Source organism: Garra rufa, chromosome 10 (assembly GCF_049309525.1).
Source record: "Garra rufa chromosome 10, GarRuf1.0, whole genome shotgun sequence".
Lineage (NCBI taxonomy): Eukaryota > Metazoa > Chordata > Actinopteri > Cypriniformes > Cyprinidae > Garra > Garra rufa.
In genome coordinates this window covers 46,578,683-46,603,169 of record NC_133370.1, presented here as the reverse complement: position 1 = coordinate 46,603,169, position 24,487 = coordinate 46,578,683, and the positions used below count along the sequence as shown (strand labels likewise).

Here is a 24,487-nt window from a genome sequence, read left to right as displayed (position 1 = left end):
TAATATGTATGAGGAAATTAGTTCAAATAAAGTATCAAAAGTAAGTAATCATATGGTTTTAGTGGGCACCAATGGCCTGACGAATGTTTTACTCTTTACTGCGCCATCAAATCCTTGTTTAATATTGACTAAGCAATTTATAATTCAATTGGCCACTTAATCTTTTATATTTGGCCATTTCTTTATGACAAAAATGCTATAGCCACTGTAATTTCTTGAATATGTGGATAGCAAAACGTAAACTTGAAGCGGGGGTTTGAGTTTTTGTTTTGAAATCACAATGAACATTTTGCGTCTTTAGAAATTGAGTATTCTCCTGTGTTTGCATAGGCTTATTGATGATTTACCAAATGAACGTTGTTATAAATCCAAACTCATAGCAATATGCAGATATGGAGTTTGAGACGCTTCACACATTTAACGTTAAATAATAACGTTTATGTTTATGTGGAGCAGAATTTACTGCCGTTGTACTTGTTGTAAATTCACAATAGATTTATGCTTTATTATGATTTTAAATGGGTTTAATATTTCATGCAACCTTGGAAAACAGTCTTATAATGCGTTTCTTGTCTGTGGAAAGCGCCACTTCTGTTATTTTGACGGTTACTCAACATGGGTAAAATGCAATCTAAGATTTTTTTAAATTGAGTACGCTTGAATCAAGGAATCGTGAAAGCCCTACTGTACGTGTTTCAGAAATTAAAGCAAAATCTTACATAAAATATAACGTAAAGGCAACCTGAGAAAGCACAAATGTCTAATACCAACTGGGCCTGTGTAAAAAAATGATTTGTCTCAGTAGTTACTTGTTCCAAAATCTATGACACTCCATTTATAATGAAGGGATTTAAACACTTAACATCTGGCAACCGCAGACATGAAAACCTGTGGAGGTATATATATTTTTAAGTTTTTTTGGAAAATATAGACAAATGATTCAAATACGTCAGTCATTTAAAAAACTGTTTCATCGGATTGCCTTTGATTCATGTTGTATTTCGTTTGTCGATCTAAAACTATTTAGTGTGACTTTATATTTTCACAGCAATTTATTTATATCAAACAAGTGCTGGAAAAACAGTGAAAGGCCGGAGTAAGGCCAGTCTATATGCTTGAAAATCTAAAGAGAAGACAGATTTGAAAATTCTTGAAAAGTTTTAATAGAGTTTCTGGTACCTGGAATGTATCTTTGAATAATCAAGTAATCAGTGCCTTCTGATTCTAGGATAGAGTTAAAATTAGAGCCTTGAAAATCATGGTTAAGCAAAATCAAACAACGTTCTTGTCAATCAGCCTCGTTTATTAATAGAGACTGTTGATCAAAGAAAACATCATGCTTGATTATAAAAGGTTTAAATCTCAAAACATTGCAAATGTCACCTGTCACATTCAAATAAACTGATTTTTTTCTCCATTTATCAGACTGAAAACTACTTCAATCCGAACTGCTCGTTTTGGAACTATTCTGAGCGGAGCATGTCAGGATATTGGTCAACACAAGGCTGCAAACTTCTTGCAACAAACAAGACTCACACTACTTGCTCCTGCAGTCACCTGACTAACTTTGCGATCCTTATGGCCCATCGAGATGCACATGCGGTGAGTATTAGTCGCTCCCAGACCTGCCCTGTGCTGGGACATCTGGTAGAAGAAATCAATATACATATTTCGATTATGTAATTATACGTCACTCTTATAAGCTACTCTTCAAAGCCCATTTTCTGCTTTCTACATGCTTTTCACATAACCATGATACTGCATATATTGAGTCTCTAGAGTTGCCAGAATGTCATTTTCTTTTGCTGATTCAGTAGATTTCATTTGGTATAATTTGTGTTCATCACAGCAACAGCAACTTATCTCTACAAGAGAAAAAAATGAATATACTGCAGCACTTTCTTAATATAATTCTTAATTTACTTTGATGAATGAATCTCTTGTGTCACTTGCAGGTTTCTGGGAACAGTGCAATTATGTCAGTATGACATATCAATAGTACTTGTCTGATAGCACCAAACATTACATGATATGATAACATAGCCGTCTTTTAAGCTGTAATGAATGTGGAAATTATGGATTCTGTGATGCAGCGAACTCACCTAATTGCTGCAACTACAGCTGTGGATAGATATTTAACCATTATGACAGCAGAATCATATTTTCTGCCTGCATATAACATATTGCATAGATATTGTGTTTTGTGTGTTAAAAAATGATTTCCTTCTTACTAAAACCTTTTCTTTAATCAATATAACCGTGATGCACACAATTTGCTGTTCTCATGAAAGAAAATCTTTACGAAAGTACTTACAAGATTGTCAAAGTTGTGTTGTTAGTAAGGTAGAGAATTGGAAATCATTATATTCACAAATGGAAATCAAGCCAAGTAAATATCACATTATTTTCTTAGTTTGAACAAATCCAGTCGATAATTGAACCAGTGCCTACAGTGCTGGAGGAGCCGATTAAAAAGCCTTGGATGCTGGTCTGATGTTAACATAAACAACATTGAAGTACAACAAATAAGGAAAGATATAATCACTGGCCTCAAGCATATCAACAGTACTGCTCTCCTAGAAAAGAAAGGGCAACAGCCCAAATTGGAGGCACCAGAGTTTCAGCTGCCCTGTTTTTCTGGCCAATTACCTTGTTCGAAGTCGCCCTTTCACAGGTCAGCAAGCTGGGGTATTTGATTAACTCACACATGTGGAAGTGGCTTGGATTACCAAGATATGTCTCGGCAGGATAGGACTGTATGGAAACAGGGTCCTTTCACTCCCAATTACGAACCTTATGGAGAAATACAAATGTGTTAAAGTTAGGTTAGACATGATACTCAAACAGTCACAAGATATCATTATTAGACAGGCAGATCTATCCCTAGTAATGGAAGGAAATGCAATCCACCATCAGCGGATGCAAAATCACCCCCTTGACACTGGGATATTGTAGGCCAGATACAACATGCAAGAAACAAGCTAGTCCACCTTGTAAAATGGCAATACTAGCCAACAACTTGTGGTGGAATAGATGCGCCAATCAAGAAGTCTAGAATTGCTAAAGCCACATCTCTAACCAAGCAAGACACATGGATGAGATAGGAGAAACAAATACCTGCAAAGATGTGTGGAATATGCTGGAAGAATGAGTTTTCTCATCTGTTCCACAAATAAGGTCCTTCTACTATAAACCTAAACTGGACATGAGCAAGAAAAATAACCAGTGCTATGCCTCAGAATGCCCAGTCAACCCATCTATTTCTAATATCTTTGCTTCGAGAGGGAGAGTGAGGAAAAGCAGACTCCTTGCCTCCTAAGGCTGGCTCACTGGATGCCTTCAGATACTAGAAGATGCACATCGACCTAGACCAGAAACAGCTTTCCCATGGAAATCGCCAACACCAGCCCAAGACCAAATCTTGGTCTCTGGTCCAGATTATAGCAGTATGTCTTCATTCTCAAGTTCTTTGGGAGGACTCTGTGGATGAGGCACATGAGTGGAAGAGGCTGTGATATGCCAACCTCATGGTAGAAGCAGAAATTTGAGACTGGAACATCAAGGTTTGCCCAGTTGAAGTAAGATGCATTAGATAAAACTCCGAAAAAAGGCTAAACATCAACTATATATCAAGAACAACTGGCTGCAGGACACAGATCAGGAAGATGAAGAGCCTGTGGTGGTCCTACCTCATGAGAGAGAGTGTATTATGAGTACTGAAAACACCCAAGGATGTTGACCCTGTTGGAAAAAAAACAGCATATGCTGGTTAGGTATATTTGGCTGCAGGTGAGCTAGTTTAAGCTGGTTGTGACCTGTTTTAAGCAGGTTCTTAACTGGTCATGTGCTGGTCCTAAGTTGACCCTAAGCAACTAGATCCTGCTCAGGACCAGCTTAGGGTCAACACATGACCATCTTAAACCATCTTAAACCAGCAGCCATGCTTCAAAACATACCTAACCAGCATATGCTGAAATTTTCTACAGGGAGGGGACACTACTGATGATGTGTCTAAATAAATTGCTTTGACCTTCAGCCCATCATCAGAACATCCATATATTGATTGGAGTGTCTGTTTATACTAAGTGAAAATATCCCACCTTGTTGGCATAGGCCATCTCCACTCAACAAACGTGAGGTGGGGTTAGACATCATAGCAAAAGACGGCCGTTAACCAGTAGCAGTAGGTAGTAAAGCGCATAGCACTCATTATTTGATGCGAATGACCCGAGTTCGAATCCACATTTTGCTGAACATGTTCTTCTCTATTTTCATATCACATCGGAAACGCATTTTTTAAAATAAAAATTAAAGAAAGAAACAAAAAGTGGAAAGTAACATGCCTTACATGTGTTTATTGGTTAAGGTTAGGGTTATAATTTAGACTCAATACGTTAATTATTGCATACTGTTTTCTAATGTTCTACAATACTGAGGTGCAGATATCTGCCACTATTTGCACTAAGTAGTGTAAATAGCATGTAACTCCTGTTATAGCATATTGCTAAAAAATACAGCTATTTTTACTTAGTGTGAATAGAATCCATTGCCATTTTCACTTAGTGTAAATAGCATCTAATTATTATTTGCACTTAGCTGCTGCCTTAATTAATGGAATGCTGATCCACAGGGATTGTGCTTTCATGAATACAGCCTTTTCAGTAAATGTATTATTTTGTTGTTGTTGCTGCTGTTGTTTAGAGGATCCGTGAACAGAAACCTGTCAGTGTTAAAACATCTTTAACCTCTTAAAAAAAGCTCTTTATTGATGCTACGTGTAAATAAAGACATGAGAGATTATTCAGACACTAGAAAGTTAGGGCATTCTGCTTTAAGACGTCTGCTGTCAAACACCCAGACATGAGCTTCCATTGTAGTCAATAGCTGTCTCTACTGTCTGCACACATTGACAATATAACAGCATTTTGTTGCTAATGTATGAATGGCAGAGAAGCGAATAAAAGGTAGCCACTGTGATCTTGTTTTGTTTGCATTTAAACTTGGCTATTTTCTAGAGGTTGCAGATAGTCTCTTCTCTTTAAAAAAAACAGAAGCTAATTCCCTCTGATTATATACTGACAAGTGAAGCGTTCAAGTTAAGTAGAACATGGCGTGACTGTTAATGCTAATGTTTATTTTTCCAGGGTGTGGGAAGCGTTCATGAGCTCCTGCTGACAGTTATCACACGGATGGGCATCGCCGTTTCGCTTGTCTGCCTTGCCATTAGCATCTTCACCTTCTGCTTCTTCCGCGGCCTCCAGAGTGATCGCAACACCATCCACAAGAACCTCTGCATCAACCTCTTCATCGCAGAGCTTCTGTTTCTCGTGGGCATCAACATGACAGAACCTCCGGTGGGTACATTTTTTTGTAGTATGTGTGATCCCGCTAAGCACTCTGGGGGAAAAAAAAAAGAAACAAGATTGGTGTAAAGAGGGTTTATTTCAACTCTAGTAAGCCTATATTTTTAGGCATCATAGGCATTCCTCTTCGCAAAATAACCACCACAGCCATGGCATGATGTGCCAGTAGAATTGCCTACTGGCAACCAACAGAACGACAAATTGCCAACCTCTAGTCCAGTGGTTCCCAACCACGTTCCCTGGAGCCTGCCGAAAATGCACATTTTGAAGGTCGCCTATGTCTACAGCTATGATTTGGTGCAAGATAACTACTGAAGAAGTGTTAGCAATGCTACTAATCAAAAAAAGAAGAAGGTCAAGAAAAGGTCTTTTTAGGCCTTTTTAGTCAGGGATGCTCACCAGTGTTTGAAGCAAATCTTTTTGTGGTGTATATTCTAAATAGGAGCCAACCCTGCTGCTGGAAAATTGCCTTCCTGCAGAGTTCATTTCCAACTCTGCTTGTAATTTTTTAAGTAAACCTTGGTTAGGTGGTTCAGGTTTGTTTGATTACACTCTTAAAAAATGAAGAACCTTTATACATCATTGAAACCTTTTCGTTAAACAAAGGGTTCTTTATAGTGGAAGAACGCTTCTTTAGATTATAAAAATGTTCTTCACACCAAGAAAAAAAAAGTTTCTAAAAAATTTTTTACTGAAAAGTTCTAAAATGGCTATTCTATGGCACAGCCGTGGAAACCCCCTTTTGGAGCCTTTATTTTTAAGAGTTTGGCGTTAGAACTGATGGAGGTTTTTGATGATTGATGATTTTGTTTTGACTCAAATAACTTTTAAACAAAGCTGTTCTTGCAAAAACAGCTTTGAATACTAATCTCCTTTAATTTCTTTCTCAGATTGTGTGCTCTGTGATTGCTGGAGTCCTGCATTTCTTCTTTCTTGCTGCATTTGCCTGGATGTGTTTGGAGGCCGTCCAATTGTTCCTCATGCTTGTGGAGGTCTTTGAAAGCGAATTTTCTAGGCGAAAATACTATTACGCATCTGGCTATCTGTTCCCCTGTGTGGTGGTTGGCATTTCGGCAGCTATCGACTATAAGAGCTACGGGACGAGGAAAGCGTGAGTAATCTTTTATTTTGTTTAAACTTTGTTTTATTGAAAACTTGAGATTTTTTTAACCTAAATTGTACTAGTTTTTGCTATGGTACCAAAATGGTATTGAATTCATCGAGTTTTAATATTGACAGCTGAAATTTTAATGTGATAACATTATCGCCATAAATTGTCCAATTTTACATCCAGTATGACATTTTTAATGTAACGAGGCACACATGATCTAGTTGATCAGAAATGCTTTCTCCAATGGTGGATCTCTCAATATAATTTTGGGGCAGACTGAGTGTCTTTTTTCCATTAGACAAAACAATAATTTATGGCAGTATTTCCCAACCCTGGAGGCACACCAGCGGTGCATATTTTCAAACTCTTCTTAATCAAACACACCTGATTCAACTCAACAGCTTGTTAGTAAGATCTGAAATTGATGGGTTTCGAAAATGGAGACATCCAAAATCTGGTGTGCCTCTGGAAACAGGGTTGGGAAACACTGATTTTGGGAATTCATTCCCTCCAATGAAAGTGGTTGTCACTCTTCAAACTTTGCAATGTGTTCATGGCTTGAAGTTATTGCTTCTATGGTGGTCATTTCTCTATTTTTTGTCTTTTTTTTCAGATGTTGGTTGAGGGTTGATAATCATTTCATTTGGAGTTTCATTGGCCCCGTTACATTCGTCATTATGGTAAGTTTTGCACATTTCCCATTAATACCTCAATTTAGGTGTGTAGAATTTGCACAGGAAATGTTACAGAATTTTGAAATTATGCACAGTGATATAGTACTTCCTCTTGGCCAATGATGAGAGATTTCTCTCGCACAATTGGTATATTTTAATGGTGTTCTGGTTCTTTGCATGTATGACTGTATGTCCTTTGTTCCCATTGGTTGATTATTTATGCTATTTTTATGATTGGTCAGTAATGTATACTGTGTTCCCGTTGGCAGTCTTCATTTATAGAGTGCAACTTCTTCGATTTAATAGTTATTGAGGCCACTGTGCTCTTGGTAACCTTCAGTGCAGCAGATGTTTTTGTAGCCTTCGTCAGATCTGTGTCTTTACACATTCTTGTCTCTGAGCTCTGTAAGCAGTACCTTTGCCCTCATGGCTTGATCTCATATGCTTTTACATCTGTTAGACCTTATATAGACAGGTGTGGGCCTGTCTAAATCATGTCCAATCTATTGAATTTGCACACATGGGCTGCAATCAAAGGGTAAAATCAACATGAGCCAGAGAAATGGGATTCACCTGAGCTAAACTTCAAGTGTCAAAGGCCTAATATGTGCCCTGGACTACAAAACCAGTCTTAAGTAGCACGGCTATATGTGTAGCAATAGGCAAAAATACATTGTATGGGTTAAAATTATCGATTTTTCTTTAATGCCAAAAACCATTAGGATATTAAGTAAAGATCATGTTTCATGAAGATATTTTGTAAATTTCCTACCGCAAATATATCAAAACTTAATTTCGATTAGTAATATGCATTGCCAAGAACTTCATTTGGACAACTTTAAAGGCGATTTTCTCAATATTTTGATTTTTTTGAACCCTCAGGTTGCAGATTTTCAAATAGTTTTATCTCGGCCAAATTTTGTCCTATCCTAACAAACCATACATCAATGGAAAGCTTATTTAGATATTATTTAACTTTCAGATGATGACACTTATGACTGGTTTTGTTGTCCAGGGTCGCATACTGTATGAGCTTCATATTTTAGTTTAAAGTTAAGTTTTAGTTAATTTTCAGAGTTACCACAAATCTGGTTTTACTTGTCATTTTGGGGTAAAATAATATAAATTATTAAAAAATAAAAAGCATTTTAAATGAGCATTTGAAGGCTGCGACATAACAAAATGGAAAAAAATAAGGAGAAATAAAATGGGCTACTTTCTGAATGCACGGTCACAAGACAGCTATGGCTTATGGCATCACTAAAAGCATAACTTTATGTAGTGAGGCTGTCTTTTTCACTCCAAAAATGGCAAGATATCGTGTATGTGACATTTTCAGGACTATTAAGCAGATTCTCTGCCTTGCCCTTCATGAAATGCTAAAATGTACTTCAACTGGCTCAGTCAGCTAGCAGAGTAAAAATGTTCTTGAACACAAACCGTTTTATATTAAATCTGTGCTTATGGGTCTATTTTGGGGAATGGAAGGGTGAGATGGTGGAGGAGGACGGGAGGCGCTTCGGCTAGCCTGGCTTCCTCTTGTGCCGTGCCTGGCCGTCTCATCAGATCTGTGTCATCACTCCCAGCTGTGTTATAAATGCATTCCTGGCCTTTCCACCCATGGCGGAGTGAAGCGGCTCCTGGTGGCTCAGCAGCTACACTCAACAGCCCCATAATCAATGATCTAACAGACCCGACCTCTCTCTCTCGCAATGAATCCTCCCATGTCTTTTCCTTCTGTCAGTTGACCTGTTTCTCCTTTCATTAGTAATCTCTACCTCCTCAAATGTGGGTTTTCATATTGCTTTTTGGTGCTGCAGGCATGAATTAAACCTTAAATCAGGAAGAGAGGTGTGCTATTTCTTTTCAGACATGTTTAGACGTACAATTTTTGCCTGACAGTCAATAAAAGGGTGATATTGAAAGAGAAACCAATACCAGGTTCCAGAGAAGTGGAAAAGCATGTTTTTTCACTATATAATTCCTAATCAAAATAATTGTTAACAGAACAGCATGGTGCTCGCCGTACCAAGAGAACAATGAGTCTGATAAAAAATGTGTATGGTGTACCATATTCTTTATATTTTTATCTTGTAAGCTACATTGTTGAGGAAAATGTAGATGTAGATAAATTGCATGTGTCATATAGTCATATTGAATGCAAAACAAGAATGAAGAATATGAGTATAAAGTAAACAAAGTACAGTGGCATTCATTACAAACATCATTTATTACAAAACACCAAGGCTAAATGTATTTAAAGCGAACGGTCTGGGAAATGCGCTAAATAAACTTCACATGCCTTACCTTGCCTAACAAAAACAAACCATTAAAATTGAATGTGAGGAGTATCCACAAGATAACATTTCTATACAAATGCATAGAGCATTAATGTGTAATTCACCGGAAAGTTATTTACTGAAGTGGAAAAACGTAATGATTTCTGTCGTTTTAGGGTATTTCTGGTCTACAGTGTTTTTTTGTTTTTTTTTTTCTTGACTATATTGGATGTGAATATAAAGATTAAAAGTAAATGAATTAAGAAAAATAAATGCTTATCTGAAGAAATGGAGAGATATGAGTGAAACAAGATACCATGTAGTCCATTGGAATAACCCAAATCTAAATATTTCCGTATTTGCAATGTAGTGTTTGGTTGCTAAACTATTATTATGGCTTTTGGTTGCATTATAAAAGTTGCTTTGGATACAAGTCGCAGCATGTTTCATATGATAAAAAATAATATGCAATTCAAACAGAACTAGTGAACAAGTCAAAAGTCCTTCCAAATTTGATGTGAAGTCAAAGCATAAATAAAGATTTAAACAAATCATTTGCAATTTATCAAACTTATTATTTCTTTCTAGCTTGCTTTCTTTATTTCCCCCAGTCCCCCTCTTTCTTTAATTCGTTCTGTTTTTGAGCGGGCCGCTCCGTGTTTGAAAGGCTCTGAAAAATTGAGTTGAATTCTTCGGTGTTTACATGTGGTTTGTGTTGATGATCGACAAAGCAAAGAATTCAGTGCCTTTTCTTTTCAAAACCATATTCTTTTCCCCTCTCTTTCTAGCTGCTTTGTGCGTATGCGTCTGCCTTCAAGAAATAAACCAGATGTGTGTTTTTCATCCTCTTGTATGCAAAGCAGTAATGTGCTCACTTATTTGTAGGTTTCCCAGTTCTGGATTACAGTTAACAAAATGTGCCTTAGATTATTTCGCTGCGCGGAGTCTAAAATGGCATAAAACAAGTGGGAAACTTGAAAATTAGGTTAAAGTGTTGGAAATCTACATATTTTATTTCAAAATGTAGGTCACATTGAAAATATAGCATCAGTTTATAGATTCCCAGAATGTAAGTCCATAATATTAGTTTTTTATCTGCGACTTGTATCCGAAGCAGCTTTTATAAAGCAACTAAAGCCATAATAATAGTTTAGCAACTAAACGTTACATTGCAAATATAGAAATATTTAGATTTGGGTTATTCCGCTAGACTGCATGGTATCTTGTTTCACTCATACACTGAAAAAATGCTTTTCTTACTTAGATTTTTTGTCTTGTTTCCAGCCAAAGTATCTAAAAATTCTTAAATCAAGAAGGATTTTCTTGACAAGTAAAAATTATTTTCTTGTTTTCAGTAAAAACAAGTCAAAATTAAGTGAGTTTTTGCTTAGAACAAGCAAAATAATCTGCCAATGGGGTAAGAAAAATAATCTTATTTCAAACAAAAAACAAGATTATTTTTCTTACCCCATTGGCAGATTATTTTGCTCGTTTCAAGCAAAAACGCACTTAATTTTGACTTGTTTTTACTGAAAACAAGACAATAATTTTTAGATATTTTGGCTGGGAACAAAACAAAAAATCTAAGTAAGAAAAGCATTTTTTGCAGTGTGTCTCTCCTTTTATTTCAGATAAATGCTTATTTTCCTTAATTCATTCACTTTCAATCATTATACACTGCAAAAAAAGGCTTATCTGGTCAAAATATCTAAAAAGTTAAGATGCATTTACTAGATATTTAGTCTTTTTTTCTCGGGGGGGAAAAAAAAAGAAATTAAATGCAGTTTGTTTAAAATAAGTAAAATTATCTTCCGGGGGGTAAGTAAAAACTCTTGATTTAATAATATTTTACTTAATAATTTTACTTGTTTTAAATTAAGTGCATTTTGCTTAAAACAAGACTAAATATCTTATGTAAATTTGCTTATCTAGTAAATACATGTTAATGTAAGAATTTTTAGATATTTTGACTAGAAACAAGACACAAATACTAAGTAAAATAAGCCTTTTTTCCAGCGTATTCATATCCAGTATGGCTAAGAAGGAAAACACTGTAGACCAGATATATTTTAACTTGTTAAAAAGACAGAAATCATTATGTTTTTAGTTCAGTAAATAACTTTTCGGTGAATAACACATTAATGGTATATGTTGATGCTATAGTTTCAATATGTGAGCTATATTTTTAAATAAAATATGTATTTCCGACACTTTGGAAAGATTTTATTTAACCTAATTTTTGAGTTTCCCGCTTATTTTATGCCATTTTAGACTTTATGATCTTGATTTTGTGTGGATATTTCTAAAGTCCAGGGACAAAATAACTTTTATGTCACCACCAACTGAATTAGGACATCCGTTTTTAAACAGGACTTGCTTTATTCTTGTTCCACGTTTAAAATAGACAATGCTGTTCTTCGGGACTCATTTTTTTGTTCCTCGAAGTGTGTTTCTTTAAGAGGTCTTCTCTGGTCAGCCTGAATTACATTCCCATGTTCAGGGCGGTGAAGAAAAACACAAGCGCTTGCCAGCAAGCAGACATTTTCAGGGCCAAAGTTATGACTTACATTCGTCTGAGAAGGCGCCTACACGCAGTTTGTCTCCGATAATCTTTAAGATCAGAATTGGGAACAAATGGTAGCACTTTATTTTCTGGGTGATAGTTTATGTTTTGAGATATATTAACATTCTTACAGGCTTCTGTACTGATTTGAATCACATCTTCATCTAAGATCTATTTTAATAGTCATGTTAAGAATTATTAAAAATAGAAAGAGTCTACACTCTTAAAAATAAAGGTGCTTTAAATGGTTCTTCACAGCGATGCCATAGAAGAACCATTCAGTCACTTTCTTCACTGCAAAAAAATGCTTTTCATACTTACATATTACTGTAAAGGAGACAGTATATATCTAAAAGCATAATTACGACAAACGAGCCGTTTTTGAGATTGACCGTGATTTCGTTTTGTGGTCAATGGCCGGTGAATGGGAGTACTAGGGGCATAACTTTGAGCGCATCAAAATCGATATTTTTACGACACTAAGAAGACTCGACACACCATGAAACTTTGCTCGAAGTATCGCCTGGGTCTCTACACATGAACTCCAGCATTGAGAACATTGTTTGTGTACACAGAGTTTACTAAAAAGAAAGTTTTTGAACAACTCACTTTCACTGTTTGAGTTTCCGCTCGCGGGCATCTTGCCAGTCAAGAGGTGTCGATCGCCGAATGCGAGGATGGATAGCTCCTAAAGCATATTTCCATATAAATGCACGGCTAATTTGTTGTTTTGTCGCAAGTGAAAAACAATATTAACCTTCTAGTTGTAAAAAGAGCCTCATATAAGAAACATTAATATATAAGAATCCTGCATTCAGAGATGGACACCTCTTGACTGGCAAGACGGCCGCGAGCGGAAACTCAAACAGTGAAAGTGAGTTGTTCAAAAACTTTCTTTTTAGTAAACTCTGTGTACACAAACAATGTTCTCAATGCCGGAGATCATGTGTAGAGACCCAGGCGATACTTTGAGCAAAGTTTCATGGTGTGTCGAGTCTTCTCAGTGTTGTAAAAATATTGATTTTGATGTGCTCAAAGTTATGCCCCTAGTATTCCCATTCACCGACCATTGACCACAAAACGAAATCACGGTCAATCTCAAAAATGGCTCGTTTGTCGTAATTATGCTTTTAGATACAAGTTTGTCTCGTTTACAGTAAAAAAAAAAAAAAAAAAAACAGCCCAGGTTGCATTTTGGCAATAGTTATCCTTTAAGTGAGTTTTTGCTTGAAACAAGCAAAATAATCTGCCAGTGGGGTACACTGCAAAAAATGCTTTTCTCACGTAGATTTTTTTGTCTTGTTTCCAGCCAAAATATCTAGAAATTCTTGAATTAGGAAGGATTTTCTAGACAAGTAAAAATTTGTGTCTTGTTTTTAGTAAAAACAAGTCAAAATTAGGTGAGTTTTTGCTTAAAACAAGCCAAATAATCTGCCAATGGGGTAAGAAAAATAATCTAGTTGTCTGCTTGAAATAGGATTTTTTTTCTTACCTCATTGGCAGATTATTTTGCTTGTTTTAAGCAAAAACTCACCTAATTTTGACTTGTTTTTACTAAAAACAAGATAATAATTTTTACTTGTTTAGAAAATCCTTCCTAATTCAAGATTTTTTTAGATATTTTGGCTGGAAACAAGACAAAAAATCTACGTAAGAAAAGCATTTTTTGCAGTGTAAGAAAAATAATCTAGTTGTCTGCTTGAAATAGGATTTTTTTGTTACCCCATTGGCAGATTATTTTGCTTGTTTTAAGCAAAAACATGCTTAAATTTTGACTTCTTTTCTGAAAACAGGACAAAAAATTTTTCTTGTCTAGAAAATCCTTCTTGATTTAAGAATTTTTAGATATTTTGGCTGAAAACAAGACAAAAAATCTAAGTAAGAAAAGCATTGTTTGCAGTGTTACCCTTTTATAATCTGAAGAACCTTTTGTTACACACACTGCAAAAAATGCTTTTCTTACTTAGATTTTTTTGTCTTGTTTCCAGCCAAAATATCTGAAAATTCTTAAATGAAGATGGATTTTCTAGACAGGTAAAAATTATTTTCTTGTTTTAAGAAAAAACAAGCCAAAATTAAGTGATTTTTTGCTTAGAAAAAGCAACATAATCTGCCAATGGGGTAAGAAAAAAAAATCTTATTTCAAACAGAAAACAAGATTATTTTTCTTACCCCATTGGCAGATTATTTTGCCTGTTTTAAGCAAAAACACCCTTAATTTTGACTTTTTTTCTGAAAACAAGACAATCATTTTTACTCGTCTAGAAAATGCTTCTTGTTTTAAGAATTTTTAGATATTTTGGCTGGAAACAAGACAAAAAAATCTAAGTAAGAAAAGCATTTTTTGCAGTGCAGATGTTAAAGGTTCTTTATGGACCCTTTTAGACAAAAAAGGTTCTTCTATGGCATCGTGAAGCACCTTTATTTTTTAAGAGTGTATGCACACTACTACCAGTTTATAAGCCATTTTAGAAATTCCCAGCAGAGTTCATGCGTGCTTGCATTTTGGCATTTTTGCAGTTGCTGTCTGCTTTATGAATTATTGAAGGCTACGCTTTGTAGTTCAGCTCAGCCAACATAAACCATGCTTTATTTGTATTTTTTAATGCCACTGCTAGTCGTCTAATAACCTGGTGATCATAGATCCAGAGAAAGATCGTTACATGCTGCATTCAGGAATGCGAATATGAATATGAAATGATGTTTGACAAATATGCCGTCGGAATGATGAATTGCATGAAACTGTGGGAAAGCTGTGTGGTCTTTTCAACATGTTTTATCTTTTCCGACAGCTCAATCTCATCTTTCTGGTGGTGACTATGTACAAGATGTTAAAACACTCAACGTCTATGAAACCCGATTCCAGCCGACTGGAGAGCATACGGTAAGCTCAGCCTTCGATGCTGTCGTCCACGTTTAGCGGCTCGGGTTCAGCCCAGCTGTCTGTGCAATTTTACGTTCTGACATTTGCTTTCATGTTTCGAACTCTGCTATTTTGTAGTCACGAACTATCATCTTGATTGCTTTATTCGAAGCGACAACATGCTAATAACAACAATGTGGCCGTTGCACTGTGACTGAAGCGGTTCATGAGGTAGAGGTTGCATCTGGAGCTGGACTTGTAAATACTCAAATCTAGCTAATTGGGGTTTATGGGAATAATTAGAGAAAACGTTAACTTTTCAAGCACCGTGTTATTAACTAATTCGTTTGCTTCCTGCAATGCGATATCACAGTCTGACCTTCTTATAAACATTGTCCTTGGGAGCGAAATGCATATTTCCAGATGGGCCGTGCAATGGTATGATAAGCAAGATGTTTTATCGGACCCCAAGTCGTAATTACTTTTAAACTTGCATCTGGGGGCCGTGAAATCTTCTCTTGTCGTGTCCATTTGAGGAGATCGTCCGTTCAGGACATTTGATCCACAGAAATACTCGCTGGAATCTCTAACTGGAAAGAGTCCAGTGATATTCCACTGTTTTGCAGTTGTGTGTATCTGGGTGGTCTAATAGGAATGCCTTCGATTTATAAAAGTAAATTACTGTTTTAGTTTTTCTTTCAGCTTGCTTTTTAAATTAGTAATGTCCCTTTTGCAAACAGATTGTTTTTTTTTAATTGCTTCTCTTTAATGATTCATTTGTGTTTGTGTATTGGGAATAAAACGGAGCACATGAATGCACTAGCCAATCAAAGGCAATTAATTAACTGACTGACTGAGAGAAATAAGCTCAATAACACTCAAATCAGCAGCGTTTTTGCTCAGCATGACCTCACCGACTCTTGAGCTCTTCATTCTCACGAATGATATCATTATAATCAACAATGAAGTCAGTGAGATTAATCAGTGCCATAAATGAATTCATAAACACGCACACAAAGATAATGCAATCTAGCTTTTGTTAATTAACTTTAAAGGGACAGTTCAACTAAAAATTTAAACTTTTTTTTTTGCACAGCCTCAAGTCTTTCCAAACTTGAGTTTATTTCTGTTGCTAAACACAAAAGCAAAAAATGCTTTTCTTACTTAGATTTTTTGCCTTGTTTTCAGCTAAAATATCTAAAAATTCTTAAATCAAGAAGGATTTTCTAGAAGAGTAAAAATTATTTTCTTGTTTTTTTTAGAAAAAAAACAAGTCAAAATAAGTGAGTTTTTCTTATTTCAAACAGAAAACAAGATTATTTTTCTTACCCCATTGGCAGATTATTTTGCTTGTTTCAAGCAAAAATGCACTTCATTTTTTTCTGAAACCAAGACTCATCTAGAAAATCCTTCTTGATTTAAGATTTTTTAGATATTTTGGCTGGAAACATGACAAAAAAAATCTAAGTAAGAAAAGCATTTTGTGCAGTGCATTGACTTCGTTAATATTATATTCTATGCTATTCGAGTCATAAATAAATTAGATAAAAGAGAAAGAACACTGTAAAAAATAAAGGCTTATCTTACATCTTATACTTAGTATATTTGTCTTGTTTCTAGTCTGAATATCTAAAAATTCTTAAATTAAGATGCATTTACTAGAAAAGAAAAAAAACGTAAGATATTTAGTCTCGTTTCCAGGGGGGAAAAACGAAATGAAGTGCATTTTGCTTAAAAGAAGTAAAAGTAAAATTATCTGCCAGTGGGGTAAGTAAAATATTCTTAAAATAAGAGTGTTTTACTTACCCCACTGGCAGATAATTTTACTTGTTTCCAGAGTGGAAAAAAAAAACTAAATTAAGTGTGTTTTGCTTAAAACAAGACTAAATATCTTATGTCATTTTGCTTATCTAGTAAATGCATCTTAATTTAAGAATTTTTTGATATTTTGACTAGAAGATATGCCTTTTTTGCAGTGAAAAAAGACAAAAATATGTATTTATTTATTTTTAGAACCATTACACCAGGCTTTGCTAAGAGTTTGCAAATTGTAAACGATATTGTACGATATTGCTCAGAAAAGCAACCTGGGTTTATTGAAAATTGATCAAAGTTATTAATCTATCATGTTGGAAAATAACTTCCTACACTAATCCCCCCCCCCCCACACACACACACACACACACTGCAAAAAATGCTTTTCTTACTTTTTGTCTTGTTTCCAGCCAAAATATCTAAAATTTCTTAAATCAAGGAGGAGTGAAAATTGTCTTGTTTTCAGAGAAAAAAAAAAAAAGTCAAAATTAAGTGCGTTTTTGCTTGAAACAAGCAACACAATCTGGCAATGGGGTAAGAAAAATAATCTTGTTTTCTGTTTGAAATAAGATTTTTGCTTTGCTTTTGACTTTTTCTGAAAACATGAGAATTATTTTTTCTCGTCTAGAAAATCTTTCTTGATTTAGATATTTTGGCTGGAAACAAGACAAAAAGTAAGAAAAGCATTTTTTTGCAGTGTAAATCTACACTATAGTGTTAACATTTGGATCGAGATACAACTATTTGAAAATCTGGAATCTGAGGGTGCAAAAAAATCGAAATATTGAGAAAATCACCTTTAAAGTTGTCTTAATTACGTTCTTAGCAATGCATATTACTAATCAAAAATGCAAAAGTGTTATAAACATGCTTTCGTGCCATTTTAACTTCCTCCTTTGGGGGTTTGATCTGTTTTGTCAAACCAAAGCATCACCTAAATTTTTTTTGACACTGAGATTAATACATTGTCTAAAAGCTAAATAAATAAGCTTTCCATTGATGTACGGACAGGACAATATTTGGTCGAGATACAACTATTTGAAAATCTGGAATCTGAGGGTGCAAAAAAATCCAAATATTGAGAAAATCACCTTTAAAGTTGTCCAAATGAAGTTCTTAGCAATGCATGTTACTAATCAAAAATTAAGTTTTGATATATTTACAGTAGGAAATTTACAAAATATCTTCATGGATCATGATCTTTGGCTATTGCTACTTAAGACTGGTTTTGTGGTCCAGGATCACATATGTATTCAAAAGTATTAGTTTTCAAATTTTAAAATCATTTTGAAGCCATAACATAATATTGTGCAAGGAATTGTGCCAAAGTTAGGCTTTGTTAATTAAAACTCTAGCCCTGCAAATCATACTTTGTGTAAAAAGAAATGAAATGAGAGTTTTACTGCCTCTTTTGTTTATTTCAATTGAAAACCACAGTGTTTGTAGACTTTTGCAGAAATGTAGGTAAAGGCATGTATTTCCAATGAGCTATAAAATGTATTTCTAACTGTACTCTGTGATTTTCAGGTCCTGGGTGTTTGGTGCTTTTGCATTGCTTTGTCTTGTTTGCCTGACGTGGTCGTTCGGCCTGTTTTTCTTAAACGACTCTTCAGTAATCATGGCGTACCTCTTCACCATCTTCAACACCTTACAAGGGATGTTCATCTTCATCTTCCACTGTCTTCTGCAGAAGAAGGTAAACCCATGACATGCTGCAGGAATCAGTTTGCCAGACACCATTCCTCATTACTGACGACCGCTGAATGTGTAATGCATTTTCTGGCTGCAAAGTTTATTTGTTGTATTTAATTCAACTCAGATCTTTTGAGCTTATGCCTGATGATTTTTTGTCAGCAAGTCAGTAGAGATTTTCAAGGTTGTGTTTTTCAAAGGCTTGTTTTAGGAGGTTAAAGAGGCCCTTAAATATAGGTTACATATTTGAATACATAATTATTAAAAGATTAAAAATCAAGAATGAAACAGGCTCAAAGGTGATTTAATGTGCATAAAAGGCTGGTTGCTCATCTTGCATCTCTTGCTCCAATATAAAGTGGTTCACTGTGAAACAGTTATAGATACAAAAATGGGCCAGCTTTTGCTGTCAATAATTTATCATATTTATTTAATATGAGTTATATATTATTTATATTATACTATTAATGCATGCATTATGTGTGAGGACTGAGGAGTTAGAAGTTAGCTTTTAATTTAAATTAAATGCAGATTCACCCTTGTACAATAGAGGACACTACAAAAACTCACTTTTACAGATATTAAAATTAAGTAAGTTAAACTCTCTCACATTTCAGCAAAAACGTAAAAAATAAAATAGAGATATCCAACTAACAAAGACGGTACACTGCAAAAAATGCTTCTTACTTGCATCTAAAAATTCTTAAAAGTAAAAATTATTTTCTTGTTCAGAAAAAACAAGTCAAAATTAAGTGCGTTTTTGCTTAGAACAAGCAAAATAATCTGCCAATAGGGTGAGAAAAAAAATCTTATTTCAAACAGAAAACATGATTATTTTTTTTACCCCATTGGCTGATTATTTTGCTTGTTCTAAGCAAAAACGCACTTAATTGACTTTTTTTTTCCTGAAAACAGGACAATTTTTACTCGTCTAGAAAATCCTGAGGTGAAAGTTATAGTTAGACTGCAAAAAATGCTTTTCTTATTTAGATTTTTTGTCTTGTTTCCAGCCAAAATATCTAGAAATTCTTAAATCTTGAAAAATTGTCTTGTTTTCAGAAAAAAAAGTCAACATTACATGCCTTTTTGCTTGAAACACACAAAAAAATCTGCCAATGGGGTAAGGAAAAAAATCTTATTTCAAACAGAAAACATGATTATTTTTCTTACCCCATTGGCTGATTATTTTGCTTGTTCTAAGCAAAAACGCACTTAATTTTGACTTTTTGTTTCTGAAAACAGGACAATTTTTACTCGTCTAGAAAATCCTGAGGTGAAAGTTATAGTTACACTACAAAAAATGTTTTTCTTACTTAGATTTTTTGTCTTGTTTCCAGCCAAAATATCAAAAAATTCTTAAATCAGGAAGGATTTTCTAACGAGTAAAATTGTCTTGTTTTCAGAAAAAAAAGTCAATATTACATGCCTTGTAAAAAAAAAAAACAAGTCAAAATTAAGTGAGTTTTTGCTTGAAACACACAAAATAATCTGCCAATGGCGTAAAAAAAAAAATCTAATTTCAAACAGAAAACATGATTATTTTTCTTACCCCATTGGCAGATTATTTTGCTTGTTCTAAGCAAAAACACACTTAATTTTAACTTGATTTTTCTAAAAACAAGAAAATTATTTTTACTCATCTAGAAAATCTTTCTTGGTTTAAGAATTCTTAGATATTTTGGCTGGAAACAAGACAAAAACATCTAAGTAAGAAAGAACTATTTTTTGCATCGTAATAGTTAGTAAATGGTCCTTAAAATAAAGTTTGGCCATAAAGGCATTTGTTATTTGCTTAAATGTTATTATTAAATGGCAACAGCAAAGATGCAAATAAATGAAGTTAGATTAAATTGCATTTAATTAACGTAATTAAAGTGTTATTAAAACTTTTACTTAATTATAGCAGGTGTTCATGAAGTTCTGTGTTCATACGTCTGGGTTTTTAATCATTTCAAGCAACACTGAATCTTCTTCTAGTGCTAGTGAGATAAGTGAAGAACATCTGCTGCAGAAATCAGCATCTGTCTGTATTTAAGCAGCATGTGGTGTATATTTACTTTAAGTGTACTCTAAATGAATCGTTTAACCAACTCTCACACACTTTTTAAAATGTTTTTTTTTAGTTCAACTCAAGGTAAGTGTAAATATAGTCTGTCCGCCAGGCTTGGGGAAAGTTACTTTTAAAAGTAATGCATTACAATATTGAGTTACTCCTTTAAAAAGTAACTAATTGTGTTTATAGAAAGTAATGTGTTACATTACTTTTGCGTTACTTTTTAAATCTGCTTGTTGGTTTTTTAATATAAAAAGTTGTATTTTTGGCAAATGTAACAACCTTTTTACAGCAAAAGCCTCAGGCTTAGAAAAAAGTAAATTGACGTCTATACAGTAGAAAATGTCAACTCTTCAGCAATGAAAAAAAGGAAAACAAATGTTAGATTATCCTGAGTAATTTTTGCTTATTAGTATGGATGAATTGGATCATCGAAGGTCGGCAACAAAGACATCGGTTAATAAAATGGGATGAAATACATAAAGGATATTTGTATTATTTAACATTTAATTATTGCAGGTTTGAGTTGAATTTCACAGTTTTTATTCATTTTGACGAACACTATCTGTTTTTTAGTGAGTGAGATGAATTAATGCATGTTCACATTTATTCTAGAACTTAAATAACATCTTACAGTTTCTCTCAACATGGGGACAGGAGAGCTTTCAATCAATAAATGGGGGGAAAAGTAACTCAGATATTTTCTTGTCAATTAAAAAGTAATGCGTTAATTTACCAGTTACTTGGAAAAAGTAATATTATTAGGTAACTTGCGTTACCCAACACTGCTGTCCACAGAAGAATAAAAAATGATTGTCGCACAGGGCAAAAGTATGAATTTTTGAAGAATATTTAATGCAAACACCTCACTATTAAACGGGTATAGCTTTAGTTCAAAGTTTTACTGGAGTAATTTTTGGGTTTATCCTCAGATACAAGTCTTTAATGCCTTTTCTGTGTGTTACACTGCAACAAATGTTTTCTTACTTTGATTTTTTCTCTTGTTTCCAGCCAAAATATCTAAACATTTTGAAACAGGAAGGATTTTCTAGCCAAGTAAAAATTATTGTCTTGTTTTTAGTAAAAACAAGTCAAAATTAAGTGAGATTTTGCTTAAAACAAGTAAAATAATCTGCCAATGGGGTAAGAAAAATAATCTTAGTTGTCAAGCTTGACAACTAAGATTATTTTGTTTTACCCCATTGGCAGATTATTTTGCTTGTTTTAAGCAAAAACTCACCTAATTTTGACATGTTTTTACTAAAAACAAGACACAAATTTTTACTCGTCTAGAAAATCCTTCCTGATTCAAGAATTTTTAGATATTTTGGCTGGAAACAAGACAAAAAATCTAAGTAAGAAAAGCATTTTTTGCAGTGTAGAAAACATACAAATTGTCCTCTATTGCTATAAACAGTGCAATGTTTTTTAGCTTGGCATCTTTTTTTGGTTGTTAACGGAGCTGCTGTTGGATTCTGTCTTCAGGTGCGTAAAGAGTTCGGCAAGTGTTTCCGTCAGTCTCAATGCTGCACTGGTCTTCCCTCTGAAGGACCTCACAGCGTGAACAAATCCTCAGCCTCCAGGTCCACCGCTCGATATTCGTCTGCTACACAGGTACATCTGAATGAAACTCTTTATTCACACGCCTTTTGTTCTTCTTTATTGATATAGTCTCTCTTTTGTCTGCAGTGGTGGCTGTAAACAAGGTTTGCGCTCCGCTGTCGCTGTCTAGTCACGATTGATTGTATTTCCTTAAACAGACAAGTTAAAGAATCAATCACTGAGCTGTTTAGAAAGCTCTGAAGATCTGCCTGTTCATTTTGAGGCAGAAACGAACAGCTCAGCGAGTTGTTAAATGAAGACTTGTCCTGAACGGATCATTAAATCAGTGACTTGTTGACATGAGAACAGATGCAGTGATCAGTCCAATTCACATTCGATTCGGTGGAAAAAAACTGCCTCGTTCATCAATCAGAAATCAATTATGTGTCTTGAAGTGGGTGTCTATTTATTCACTTCGAAATAATGGAAAAACATTTTCTGAAATGGTTTAATACTCTCATTTCAGTATAAAAATGAAGCCCAGACATATGTAATGAACAAATCAATTTATCATCGAAGGCCACATTGGTAAATAAAGTGAGTTAAAATGCATAAAGTGTATTTTATATTTAATATATTTCAATACATAAGCAGAGGCTCATCCACTTAGAAAAGTAGTGAAAATGATTTATACAACTTTTCATATTCACTTACAGTTAGTTTTATTTGTGTGGTGCTTTTTACAATACATACAATTTGAGGTCAAAAGTTTACATTGCACTTTCAGAATCTGCAAAATGTTAATTATTTTATCAAAATGCATGTTATTGTTTATTTAGTACTGACCTGAATAAGATATTTCACATGAAAAGATGTTTACATATAGTCTGTAAGAGAAAATAATAGTTGAATTTATAAAAATGATTCTTAATACTGTGTGATTTAGTGGTAGTTGTTCATGAGTCCCTTGTTTGTCCTGAACAGTTAAACTACCTGCTGTTCTTCAGAAAAATCCTTCAGGTCCAACAAATTCTTGGTTTTCCAGCATTTTTGTGTATTTGAACCCTTTCCAACAATGACTGTATGGTTTTGAGATCCATATTTTCACACTGGGGACAACTGAGGGACTCATATGCAGCTATTACAGAAGGTTCAAACACTCACTGATGCTCCAGAAGGAAAAAACATGCATTAAGAGCCAGGGGGTGAAAACTTTTGAACAGAATGGAGATGTGTAAATGTTTCTTATTTTGCCTAAATATCATTTTTTTTTTCATTTAGCACTGCCTTTCAGAGGCTACAGAAGATAGTTACATGTCTACCAAAAGACAAAATAAGTTAAATGTACTCTGATCTTCAAATTCCAAAAGTTTTCAACCCCCGGCTCTTAATGCATGTTTTTTCCTTCTGAAGCATCAGTGAGTGTTTGAACCTTCTGTAATAGTTGCATATGAGTCCCTCAGTTGTCCTCAGTGTGAAAAGATGGATCTCAAAATCATACAGTCATTGTTGGAAAGGGTTCAAATACACATAAATGCTGGAAAACTGTTCAGGACAAACGAGGAACTCATGAACAACTATCAATAAACGTAAAAAACCCAGCTGTGGATCATTCGGGTAACAACACAGTATTACGACTCAAGCGTATGTTAACTTTTGAATGGGGTAACTATTATTTTCTCTATATGTAACATCTTTCATGTGAAATATGGTATTCAGGTCAGTACTAAATAAAAAATAACATGCATTTTGTATGATCCCTCTTATTTTGGTAAAATAATTAACATTTTGCAAATTCTGTAAACTTTTGACCTCAACTTTATGGGACTCAAACTGAAGGATTCAGCACAATTTTCTGTTGTAGTCAGCAATATACCACAAATAACTGTTGACAGAGCTTAACCATGTACTAGAACCACATTTCTTTAATAGTAATAGTATAATTTAATAAGTACTGAAGAATAAGCAATAAGTAAGTTGTTTTTGCTTGTCATGAATTGAGGGATTTGTGACTCTACAGCGGATGTATTCTTCTCTTTTATTCCACATGTGGTGTTAACAGTCCCGATATACACTGAGACTACAGAGCTGTTTGCGTGTGCTGCATGAATATTAGCCAGATTAATCAGTGATCGTGTCTTTGTGTCGCCGCAGAGCCGCATCAGGAGGATGTGGAACGACACTGTGAGGAAACAGTCAGAGTCGTCCTTCATCTCCGGAGATATCAACAGCACTTCCACTCTGAACCAAGGTAACGATGAAACGCTGGGCTCTCAGACACGCTACTACGGGTTTACAGAGACTGTAGGATTTTTTACGCTTCTTCCAAAGTTGGGAAAGTTATAATTATTTTATTTCCTTCTGTCTTCATCAGGCCTTTTAAATGAGGGTAAATGGTAACTACGTTTTGCCTTGGGATGCATTCATTAATCTGTTTTATTTATTTATTAGTTGTTTGCTGAATACAGCCTGTGGTCACAAAGTTGATTGAACAAACTCAGGATTTGTTTGAGTTAAATGTAAACTTTCTGT

The 24,487-nt window shown here is 34.6% G+C and overlaps 1 protein-coding gene across 5 annotated transcripts in view; it reads left to right on the top strand.

The window, feature by feature from the left end:
* Positions 1–24,487, top strand: part of LOC141345017 (adhesion G protein-coupled receptor L2-like) — a 171,921-nt gene that overhangs the window by 131,468 nt on the left and 15,966 nt on the right. For all 5 annotated transcript variants that reach the window (XM_073849914.1, XM_073849911.1, XM_073849912.1 and 2 more), the window contains 8 exons: positions 1,426–1,602; positions 5,145–5,354; positions 6,254–6,474; positions 7,088–7,154; positions 14,783–14,874; positions 18,196–18,364; positions 21,899–22,027; positions 24,110–24,206. In XM_073849914.1, coding sequence (XP_073706015.1) covers positions 1,426–1,602; positions 5,145–5,354; positions 6,254–6,474; positions 7,088–7,154; positions 14,783–14,874; positions 18,196–18,364; positions 21,899–22,027; positions 24,110–24,206 — 1,162 coding nt within the window. The remainder of the gene's footprint in view (positions 1–1,425; positions 1,603–5,144; positions 5,355–6,253; positions 6,475–7,087; positions 7,155–14,782; positions 14,875–18,195; positions 18,365–21,898; positions 22,028–24,109; positions 24,207–24,487) is intronic.